Source organism: Centroberyx affinis, unplaced genomic scaffold (genome assembly GCF_046629955.1).
Source record: "Centroberyx affinis isolate AG114_WGS23_722 - 3 ecotype Tasmania unplaced genomic scaffold, CSIRO-AGI_Caff_v1 ptg003426l_1, whole genome shotgun sequence".
Classification (NCBI taxonomy): domain Eukaryota; kingdom Metazoa; phylum Chordata; class Actinopteri; order Beryciformes; family Berycidae; genus Centroberyx; species Centroberyx affinis.
In genome coordinates this window covers 1-12500 of record NW_027281399.1, presented here as the reverse complement: position 1 = coordinate 12500, position 12500 = coordinate 1, and the positions used below count along the sequence as shown (strand labels likewise).

The 12500-nt window shown below is 45.3% G+C and overlaps 1 protein-coding gene across 1 annotated transcript in view; it reads left to right on the top strand.

Moving 5' to 3' along the window:
• LOC139660929 (SRSF protein kinase 3-like) overlaps positions 1–11233 on the top strand; it is a gene marked incomplete at both ends in the record, with an annotated part of 14198 nt that extends 2965 nt beyond the window's left edge. Inside the window, 7 exons of the mRNA XM_071539212.1 lie at positions 1605–1692; positions 1881–1987; positions 2320–2485; positions 4101–4126; positions 6864–6956; positions 7519–7576; positions 11015–11233. Coding sequence (XP_071395313.1) covers positions 1605–1692; positions 1881–1987; positions 2320–2485; positions 4101–4126; positions 6864–6956; positions 7519–7576; positions 11015–11233 — 757 coding nt within the window. The remainder of the gene's footprint in view (positions 1–1604; positions 1693–1880; positions 1988–2319; positions 2486–4100; positions 4127–6863; positions 6957–7518; positions 7577–11014) is intronic.
• Positions 11234–12500: the final 1267 nt, after the last annotated feature.

The following is a 12500-nucleotide window of genomic DNA, read 5'->3' as shown; positions in this document are numbered from 1 at the left end:
GGAGGTCACAGACCAATCACATGCGTCTGCTTCACTGAACTCAGCCAATCAAAGCGATTGTTTACGGTGCATTGAGAGATCGCTAGTGAAACGCACAGAGAGCGAGAGAGAGACAAAGCTACAGAGAGATGACAGCGTGTCTCGCTCCAAAATACGAAAAGGAGATGCGGAAAATCGAGCTTTCAAGGATGAATGAACAGACCAACATGCCTTCATTCTCCCGCAACGAGTTCTAAACCGGTCTGTCTTCTGAACCCGTGGCGGTAAGAACGAGCACAGATGGTGTTCAGAGCCACCGTGTGTTCAGTTCTCTGCCTGCAGCACTGTGACAGTTAAATGACCGAACTCCACTAACGCCACAACATGATGTCACCTACCTGCAGTGAGCAGGCAGAAGACCAGTTCCTGTCTGCAGATCTGTTCCTGACTGTGGAATGTTAACTTTCACTTTGTTTTCTGACTGAGACTCTGACTGAGTTCAGTCTGCTGCTCTGCTGTCTGTACGGCTCCACATTACAGACAGGATGTGATGTCACATCCTGTCTGTACGGCTCCACATTACAGACAGGATGTGATGTCACATCAGGCCATCAGAGATCCATTTAGATCCATTTATACACACTGAGCAACTTCTGATTTTGTGCCTCTGTATGGAAACACTGCAGCTCACAGTCAGAGACGCCCTCTAGAGGCCAACTGAGGAAGCATCATCTCACTAAGTGAAAGGTGACTCACTGACGGACTGACTGACCTGAATTTGCTTCCTGATGCCCTCGGCTGCTCTGTGGGAAAAAGTGTTAATGTGAAGCGCCACTATGAAACAAAATGTACATTGTTTATTTTATTTGTCAAGTCATACAACAACGACATATAGGCCAAAGAATCACAGCACAAGTTAGACATTATGATACTTTGGACCTTTGATGGGAAGAAATTTTCTACCTCCTTGAATTTTAGTTGAATACCCCTGGTCTAGGGCTTGGGCTTGGTCAAGGGCTTGGTCTAGGGCTTGGTCTCTGTCTCGGGCTTGGTCTCTGTCTCGGGCTTGGTCTAGGGCTTGGTCTTTGTCTAGGGCTTGGTCAAGGGCTTGGTCTCTGTCTAGGGCTTGGTCTCGGGCTTGGTCTCTGTCTCGGGCTTGGTCTCTGTCTCGGGCTTGGTCTTTGTCTAGGGCTTGGTCTTGGTCTACGGCTTTGGCTTGGGTTTGGGCTTGGTCTCGGTCTTGTTTATAGTTTTCAGAATTTCAAGGTGGATTTGCGGTGTAAAAAGATTATGCCTTGTTTACTAATTAATGTCTTGGTTCAAAGACGGGATCCGCCGAGAGAAGAGAGAGACACGTGGAGGACATGGTATCTCTCTATCTCTATCTATGGTATCTCTCTATCTCTATCTATGGTATCTCTCTATCTCTATCTATGGTATCTCTCTATCTTACGGAGATTGCTGTGTAATGATAGATTTATTTTAATAACACGTTTGTATTTCACGCTCAACCAATTACTGTTGTCAATCGTTGAATATCATGAAACATGTGAACAACACTGATGGATCATAACACATGAAAATATGTGTGTGTGTGTGTGTGTGTCTGTCTCTGTGTGTGTCAGGTGCGGGACAGCGACCCCTCTGACCCCTACAGAGAAACCATCGTCCAGCTGATTGACGACTTCAAAATATCTGGAGTCAACGGAGTCCGTATCCTACCTGTCTGTCTGACTACCTGTCTGTCTGTCTGTCCGACTACCTGTCTGACTACCTGTCTGTCTGTCTGTCTGACTACCTGTCTGTCTGTCTGTCTGTCTGACTACCTGTCTGTCTGACTACCTGTCTGTCTGTCTTTATTGTGTCAGTAGTGTGTCAGTAGTTTCCTCAGCAGCAGTCAGATGTCTGTATGGTTCTGGAGGTTTTGGGTCATCAGCTGTTGAAATGGATCATCAAGTCGAACTACATGGGACTTCCACTGGTGTGTGTGAAGAGTATTATCAGACAGGTGGGAGCACACACACACACACACACACACACACACACACACACACACTGTACACACACACACAGATGGAGAGACAGACAGGTAGAGAGACAGACAGACAGAGAGACAGTCCACCCACAGCCAGTCTGATCAAACTGTTTAAAACACAGAGCAAACTGTGTTCTGATTCTGCATGTTTCCAACCAAAGCATCTGAACGCACCATGAGTCAGAGTTAGGAGTGTAGAGCTTGAAAGTCAGAGTTTAATGGAGACCATGAAGGCAACACGTGTTATACCTCTGACTGCACACTTCTCTAATACCACATGACTGTGTGTGTGTGTGTGTGTGTAGGTCCTCCAGGGTCTGGACTACCTCCACACCAAGTGTAAGATCATCCACACAGACATCAAACCAGAGAACATCCTATTGGACGTTGACGAGGTTTACATCAGGAGATTGGCGGCTGAGGCGACCATCTGGCAACGAGCCGGAGCCCCGCCCCCTTCCGGGTCTTCAGGTGAGGAGCAACCGTGTGATTGGCTAGATGGAAAGGATTGATGGAGACAGAGACACAGTGTGTTGTTGTGGTGTCAGTTTGTAGTTTCCACTTCAGATAGGACCGCCTCCTCATTATAATATCTTATAATAACATGCCAGTACTGTAATTATGTATGTAGGTTAGTGTGTAGATGTCCCTTCAGTTTCTCCAGTGGAGTCAGACTGGTTTCCAGTTAATACATTTGGTCCAGTTAGTACAGTTGGTCCAGGTAGTCCAGTTAGTTCGGTTAGTACAGTTGGTCCGGTTAGTACAGTTGGTCCAGCTGGTCCAGTTAGTTCAGTTGATCCAGTTAGTAAAGTTGGTCTAGGTGGTCCGGTTAGTTCAGTTGGTCCGGTTAGTACAGTTGGTCCAGCTGGTCCAGTTAGTTCAGTTGATCCAGTTAGTTCAGTTGATCCAGTTAGTAAAGTTGGTCCAGGTGGTCCGGTTAGTTCAGTTGGTCCGGTTAGTACAGTTGGTCCAGCTGGTCCAGTTAGTTCAGTTGATCCAGTTAGTTCAGTTGATCCAGTTAGTAAAGTTGGTCCAGGTGGTCCGGTTAGTTCAGTTGGTCCGGTTAGTACAGTTGGTCTGGTTAGTTCAGTTGGTCTGGTTAGTTCAGTTGGTCCAGCTGGTCCAGTTAGTTCAGTTGATCCAGTTAGTAAAGTTGGTCCAGGTGGTCCAGTTAGTTCAGTTGGTCCGGTTAGTACAGTTGGCCTGGTTAGTTCAGTTGGTCTGGTTAGTTCAGTTGGTCCAGTTAGTACAGTTGGTCCAGCTGGTCCAGTTAGTTCAGTTGATCCAGTTAGTAAAGTTGGTCCGGTTAGTTCAGTTGGTCCGGTTAGTTCAGGTGGTCCGGTTAGTTCAGTTGCTCCAGGTGGTCCAGTTGGTCCAGTTGGTCCACAGTTGGTACAGTTGGTACAGTTGGTCCAGTTAGTTCAGTTACTCCGGGTGGTCCAGTTGGTCCACAGTTGGTGCAGTTGCTCCAGGTGGTCCAGTTGGTCCACAGTTGGTGCAGTTGCTCCAGGTGGTCCAGTTGGTCCACAGTTGGTACAGTTGGTCCAGTTGGTCCACAGTTGGTCCACAGTTGGTCCAGTTGGTCCAGTTGGTCCACAGTTGGTCCAGGTGGTCCAGTCAGTTCAGTTGCTCCTGGTGGTCCAGTTGGTCTACAGTTAGTCCAGGTGGTCCAGTTGGTTCAGTTGGTCCAGTCAGTTTACAGCAGCACTGGAGTCAGACAGGACTGTAGATAGACAGATAGATGGAGATAGCTACATGTCTGTCTGTCTGTCTGCCTGTCTATCTGCTTTCTGAACTGTCTTCCTTTCTTCTCCTGTCTCTATCTCTCTACTGGGTTCTAACTCTGCTGTTTCTCCTGTCTGTCTGCCTGTCTATCTGCTTGTCTGTCTGTCTGTCTGCTTGTCTGTCTGTCTGCATCCTTGTCTTTACTTCCTTACTTTCTTTTCCCTGCCCTCCCCCCCTCTCTCTCCCTGTCTGTCTCTCTCTCTTCCTGTCTCTCTCTCTCTATCTCTGTCTTTCTGTCTCTCTCTCTCTCTCTCTCTCTCTCTCTCTCTCTGTGTCTCTATGTCTCTATGTCTCTCTCTAGTCAGCACGGCTCCCAGAGACGCTCAGGTAAGTGTCCAGGTGTGTGGCTTACAGGTGTGATGCTATCTGTGTTCTGATTGGTTAATTCTCTCCAGTGAGTTTAGACTAGAGCTGGGTATCACTAGGATTTTACTGATTCCGGTGCCATTTTTGATTCTTTTGATTGATCCAGTTCTTAATCGATTCGTCCTGTAAACATTTTCACTCTGTTTTATTTCTCCAGACAGACTTGCAGTGTAGAGATAAGCTCAGGCTCATTTGCATAATACCTTACTTTACAAGAACAATTGAAAAAAATCAGGTAATTTGCGACAGCAGCTGCTGCAGTGACACCGTTCAGAACAGTGAGGAACTCAGGAGGAGCTCTGCTGAGGTCAGTACTGGACTTTGGAGCCACAGTGAAATCGTTTGCTTCAGAACATTTGGATTCTGCTGTTGGGAGGAAATTTCTGGTTATTTCTTTATGTTTTTTCCTTTGTTGGAACCGTAAAGAATCGTTCTGCAGAAGCTGCTAGCCTTTATTATTTATTTTATTATTGGGGAGACGATCCCTGGAGGATTATATCTATTCATTTTGGAGTGTTTGGGAGTAATAATAATATAATTAACTGGTTAACTTTATTAATTTGTGATATAAAATAGTTATGGTATGCAAACTTTATTATTATGAAGATTAGTCCAGAAGGAAAAAAAATATTTTTTGTCAAAATAAAAATAGTTGCGACTTCCAATATAATTGGGAAGATTAACCCTGGAGTCTTATTGTGTTGCTACTGAATGGCTTTTTATTACATTTGACTTCCTGGGCCTTGGAGGATCGGGGAATTTCGGGGATCAACCCTTGCTGTCCCCCCCGACAGCGTCCTAGTTTTGGGGATATAATGACATCATTGTTTTGACTGGACAGTCATCAGCTGTTGGACAGCTGATCAGGCTGATCGATCGATCAGAGGATCGTTGCAGTGGCTTAACAATTCTGGTGAGTTAGGGATTAAACTGGACTAAACTGGAACCGGTTCTCAATACCCAGCCCTAGTTTAGACACTGTCACCATGGTTATTGTAACACACAGGAAGTCACCTTGGTGTGTGTGTGTGTGTGTGTGTGTGTGTGTGTGTGTTAACTGCTGTCCTGAACAGCAGGTCAGAGGTCAGGGTTGTTGTGGGACGAGCTAGGCTAGGCTAACGTTAGCTCCATGCTAAAATGTCTGTCATCCATCATGGCTGCCGGTTCACTTCAGCTGTTCACTGTTAATTAACTGTAACTGACAGGTTGGCTAGGCTAACAAGCTAACAGGCTATTTCCAGAAACCAGACTGATTTCGTCAGATCAGTTCCAGTAAATATTGATATTAAATTTTGATTTGATGTTGGAAGCAGCTGTGTTCATTAATCTGACAGCAGTGGGAACATCAGTGGATCAGTGTGTGTTCTGCTCTGTTTTTTGTTTTAGGGTTAGCTTTTTATTTTCAAACACATTGTTGGTAAAATGAGAGAGAGAGGACTGTTCAGTAGTGTTGCAGTGTTAATAACACTGTGTGTGTGTGTGTGTGTGTGTGTGTGTGTGTGTGTGTGTGTGTGTGTGTGTGTGTGTGTGCTAGGGCTGCAACTAACGATTATTTGGTAATCGATGAATCTGTCAACAATTGTTTTCTTAGTTACATTAGTCATAACAAAATAAAACTGGATGAAGCGGCTCAACATCGAAAGCTTTATTGATCTCAAGCTGGAGGAAGCTTCTGTCAAGACTTCATCTACACACCTCTGTATGTTATGATAGAGTAATATTGTTTTAGGTGTTGATAATACAGAAATGTATTGATGAATTTTATTCAGTAATTTCATGCCTGTAAAAATGCCATGGATTCTCTGTACAGGTAGAGCTGAGAGACCAGATGAATTCACTGCTTTAACTGTGGGCTTGTTCTTAACTTTGTATAACCGTTATTTGAGCCTTTGTTTAATTCAAAATGATAAAATACTCTTCACATAAACATTAATTTAGTGGCAAATTAAGTATCAGACTGTGGATTTATGGCTTTTAAGTTTTATGAAAAAGTTTTGTTTGGAGATGAGAGCTGTCAGTTATCCTCTCAGGTCAGTAGTTACCGAACCATAAGCAGCCAGAGCTTCAGCACATATCAGGTCTGTAGTCACGTTACTCACTGACAGCCGGGCGGCTAAACGTTACTCAGCAACTGCTATCAGTTTCACAAGTGGCTCCAGGATATTTTGGTGTTAAATGTTGGAGCGGTACAGAGGTTTCTCTCTGCTGTATCGGCTTTAGAGCTGAAAACCTGCTGGACTTTAGAAACTGGCTGTAAATTCCCTGGACGTCCCGCAGGTCCGGTGGTATGTTCCATGGTGTTTCCAGCCGTCTTCCGTTAGGGAAACGTCTTCTTTTCCTGTCTGCTGCAGCTGGACATTCAAGCACCGCTGCCACCTAGTGCCGCCTTTGTGCATTGCATCACTGACTGTATGAAGCCCTGACAGCCTGGACACAGACATGAGACTCGTCCAGGATTCAAATCCACGTCAAAGTTTTTCATAATCAACGTAGTCGATTAGGTCGACTAATCAATTCAGCCCTAGTGTGTGTGTGCATGTGTGTGTGTGTGTGCATGCATGTGTGTGTGACCACTGTAGCAGTAGTATTGCACTGTTGGTGTGTAGAAACTTAACTTGTTTGATCTGCTGTCTCTCTCATCTCCTCCTCTGTGTGTGTGTGTGTGTGTGTGTGTGTGTGTGTGTGTGTGTGTGTGTAGGTTGGTAAACTGTCTAAAAACAAGAAGAAGAAGTTGAAGAGAAAAGCAAAGAGACAACAGAGACTGTTGGAGGAGAGACTGGAGGATATACAGGTAAAGTACTATGAATACTATTACTTCTACTGCTACTACTGCTACTACTGCTACTGCTGCTACTACTACTACTACTGCTACTGCTACTACTACTGGTACTACTACTACTACTACTGCTACTGCTGCTACTGCTACTACTGCTGCTACTGCTACTACTACTACTACTGCTACTACTACTGCTACTACTACTGGTACTACTACTACTGCTACTACTACTGCTACTGCTACTACTACCGCTACTGCTGCTACTACTACTACTGCTACCGCTACTACTACTGCTACTACTGCTACTACTACTGGTACTACTACTACTGCTACTACTGCTACTGCTACTACTGCTACTACTGGTACTACTACTGCTACTACTACTGGTACTACTGCTACTGCTACTACGATCAGCACATGAAGCTTTTCAGACAGAATAGTACAGGAGGTCAGGTCATTCTGCCTTCAAAATAAAAGCATAACATTTGTCTCTCTGTCTCTCTATTTGTCTGTCTGTCTCTCTGTCTGTCTGTCTCTCTACCTGTCTGTCTGTCTCTCTACCTGTCTGTCTGTCCAGAGGATGGAGGAGGAAGACGGTGTATCTGAGCTTCCTACAGAGGAAACAGACTCACACTGTGAGTAGAAACAGCTAGTTATCAGTATTACTATTACTAAAACTAACAGATAGTAGACTGGTTAGTATTATTATACTAATAAATAAAAAAAGTTAAGTTTAAGTTTATATAGTGCTTTAAAAACAGAGCAATGTTTGTACCAAAGTGCTTTACAAAACAACATACTGAATACACAGGAGAATGTACCAAGGTGCTTTACACACACACACACACACACACACACACACACACACACACACACACACACACACAATAACACAGAGGAACAGATAAAAAGGAGCAAACACACACACAGTCAATAAAAGGCAAACCGAGGCGATACAGAGATCAATTAAAAGCAAGAGAATAAAAATAAAAGTAAATAATTTAAGACGGGTCGTAAACAAGCTGTTCCACAGTCACAGAGAAGGCCGGACGCCGGGACCATGGGACAGTCAGCAGACCTCGGTGTGAGGACCTAAGGGAGACCAGTCAGTGCTGTCAAGCCTGGGAAATACTGAAGTATAAAGAGCTGCAGTAGTCTAGCCTGGAAATGAAAGCATGAATAACTCTGTCAAGGTCAGAGGGGGATAGAAAGTGATATATTTAGTATTATCTCCAAAATAAACCTAATTTTAGAGATAATCCGGAGCTGAAAAAAGCTAGATTTCACATCTTAATTTATCTGTTTATCAAACTTATCAAAACAATAATGGACCCAAAACGGAGCCCTGGGGTATCCCACAAGAAATACATGCAGCAGTTGGTGATGAATTTCCCACAGAGATTATACATTTCTATTTGAGATGTAAGAGCGAAATCAAGATGGTGTGATGGACCGTACCAAAGGGTCTGGTCTCTGGTCTCTGGTCTCTGGTCTCTGGTCTCTGGTCTCTGAGGTCTAGAAGAATTAAGACGGCTCCTGCACAGAGGATCATGTGTGACCTCTAGAAGAGCTGTCTCTGTACTGTGGTGTTCACAAAATCCAGATTGAAGTAAAAAATATATAAATATAAAAAAAATATATATTTTCATTTAAAAACGAGGATGCTGTCGGGGGCGACAGCAAAGGTTTATCCCCGAAATTCCCCGATCCTCGAAGGCCCCATTAAGTCAAATGTAATAAAAAGCCTCTAAGACAATAAGCCAATAAGACTCCAGGGTTAATCTTCCCAAGTCTATTGGTTGTATGTCCGAACTATTTTTATGTATTTCGCCAAATAATAACATTTTTCCTCCTCGAAAATGAATTGATATAATCCTCTAGGGATTGTCTCCCCAATAATAAAGGATATGTACCTTAACTATTTCTTTAACTCTCAATAATACATTTAATTATTTAAATATAGCTGCTAGCGGCGATGGCTGAGTTCATGCAGTCCAGCAGCCAGACCTGAAACATGAAGTTTGGATTTAGATCAGTCAGTTCAGACCCAAGCTGTCCAGTTCTGGTCCTGAATAATGTAAACAGGAAGTTAAAAGGTTCAGTATCTAACTTCATGTTGCTTTATGTGTCGAGCTGTTCAGTCAGAGCTGCTGTTGGGCAAAATGTGGTGGGATCTGTTTGGAAATTGGTGTCTGTGTCACATAAAGGTTGGAACATGAGGCCACGCCCACTTTCACTAATGACAACCAAACTTCAGATGTTGACTCGGTCCTGGAGCATGTGGACCGGATGTCGTCCAGGAGATACAGTTTTCTGGCCTTTGTGGCCCCTATTGGTCAATATTTGAATAGTTTTCATTCATTATATGAACATGTTGTCCAAGTTTCATGATGATTGGACCATCTATCACAAAGTTATCACAATTTAGCTTATAGGCCACGCCTCCTTCACGACTTTAAGAGTTAATCTTCAAAACTTCAGTAGATCTCAACAATCTATGAAAATGTAAAGAGCGAAGGACGTAGATGCTGCTGCTGATTGGTCAAACGGTGTGGGAGGAGATAGGAGGAGATAGGAGGAGATGGGAGGAGATGGGAGGAGATAGGAGGAGAAGGGAGGAGATAGGAGGAGATAGGAGGAGATGGGAGGAGATAGGAGGAGATAGGAGGAGATAGGAGGAGATAGGAGGAGATGGGAGGAGATAGGAGGAGATAGGAGGAGAGAGGAGGAGATAGGAGGAGAGAGGAGGAGAGAGGAGGAGATAGGAGGAGATAGGAGGAGATGGGAGGAGATAGGAGGAGATAGGAGGAGATAGGAGGAGAGAGGAGGAGAGAGGAGGAGATAGGAGGAGATAGGAGGAGATGGGAGGAGATAGGAGGAGATAGGAGGAGATAGGAGGAGATAGGAGGAGAGAGGAGGAGATAGGAGGAGATAGGAGGAGATAGGAGGAGAGAGGAGGAGATAGGAGGAGATAGGAGGAGATGGGAGGAGATAGGAGGAGATAGGAGGAGATGGGAGGAGATGGGAGGAGATAGGAGGAGATAGGAGGAGAAGGGTTAACCCCTCACCCTTAAAATGTGTTTTTCAAATAATTCAAAATATCTTAAAATGTTCCAGGTGAACCTTGAGAGGCGGAGCTTCCTGTGAACAGACTGGGAGATACAGACCTTTCAACTTTTTATATTTCACCTTTAATTATAGCGCCACCGTCAGGCCAGTGAGGGTCATATTTGTTGTGGGTCTAGTTGAAGCCGTTCTAGACCTGGTTCAGAGGTTCATGGGTCCAGCAGGAACCAGCTGACGGGACGAGGCGGTGAATCCACATAATGAGCAGAGAGTTAAAAAACCTCTGAAGGAGTTTAGACTGCAGACATTTATGACCGTCGCCACGGCGATGAGAGATCAGGAGGAGAGATCAGGAGGAGAGATCAGGAGGGGAGATCAGGAGGAGAGATCAGGAGGAGAGATCAGGAGGAGAGATCAGGAGGGGAGATCAGGAGGAGAGATCAGGAGGAGAGATCAGGAGGAGAGATCAGGAGGAGAGATCAGGAGGAGAGATCAGGAGGGGAGATCAGGAGGGGAGATCAGGAGGAGAGATCAGGAGGAGAGATCAGGAGGAGAGATCAGGAGGGGAGATCAGGAGGAGAGATCAGGAGGAGAGATCAGGAGGGGAGATCAGGAGGAGAGATCAGGAGGAGAGATCAGCTTCCCCACCGGGCTGAAAGCCTGGCTAAGCTAACGTTAGCAGGAGAACCAGCAGGATGAAGCAGAGACCAGAGTTCAGAGTTCGGGGAAACCAGGAAGCCAGAACAGTCCAGAACCAGAATCTAAACCTTCAGGACAAAATCCACAAATCCAAACTCCAACGACCTGAAATTCAAAACTAAACACAAACAGACCAGAGTGACGTGTGAAGACTCTAAAATACTATAAATACTGTAAATACTATAAATACTATAAATACTATAAATACTATAAATACTATAAATACTATAAATACTATAAATACTATAAATACACTCTGTACTTGTACTACAGAACAGAGTGAAACAGCTTCTCCTCCGTCTCTTCAGGCTCTCTGGTCGTCAACGGCAACACTTCCTGTTCCACAGCCAATAGCAAGGCCAGCCCGGAGTCAGGCTCCTCCTGGTTGGAGGAGAGGTGTAACGGCCACGCCCCCGGACGCTTCTCCAGCCCCGCCTCCGGCCTATCAGGGATGTCCAGCTCCGTGATGTCAGCAACCTCTGAGTCAGCACTTTCTACTCTGTCAGGATACTCCAGTGGACGAGACTGTGAGCACACACACACACACACACACACACACACACACACACACACACACACACACACACACACACACACACACACACACACACACACACACACACACACACACACACACACACACACACACACACACACACACACACACACACACACACACACACACACACACACACACACACACACACACACACACACACACACACACACACACACACACACACACACACACACACACACACACACACACACACACACACACACACACACACACACACACACACACACACACACACACACACACACACACACACACACACACACACAACACACACACACACACACACACACACACACACACACACACACACACACACACACACACACACAGACACACAGACACACACACACACACACACACACACACACACACACAGACACACACACAGACACACAGACACACACACACACACACACACACACACACACACACACACACACACACACACACACACACACACACACACACACACACACACACACACACACACACACACACACACACACACACACACACACACAGACACACACAGACACACACACACAGACACAGCAGACACACACACACACACAGACACACACACACACACACACACAGACACACACACACACACACACACACACACACACACACACACACACACACACACACACACACACACACACACACACACACACACACACACACACAGACACACACACACACACACACACACACACACACACACACACACACACACACACACACACACACACACACACACACACACACACACACACACACACACACACACACACACACACACACACACACACACACACACACACACACACACACACACACACACACACACGACACACACACACACACAGACACACACACACACACACACACAGACACACACACACACACACACACACACACACACACACACACACACACACACACACACACACACACACACACACACACACACACACACACACACACACACACACACACACACACACACACACACACACACACACACACAGACACACACACACACACACACACACACACAACACACACACACACACACACACACACACACACACACACACACACACACACACACACACACACACACACACACACACACACAGACACACACACACACACACACACACACACACACACACACACACACACACACACACACACACACACACAAC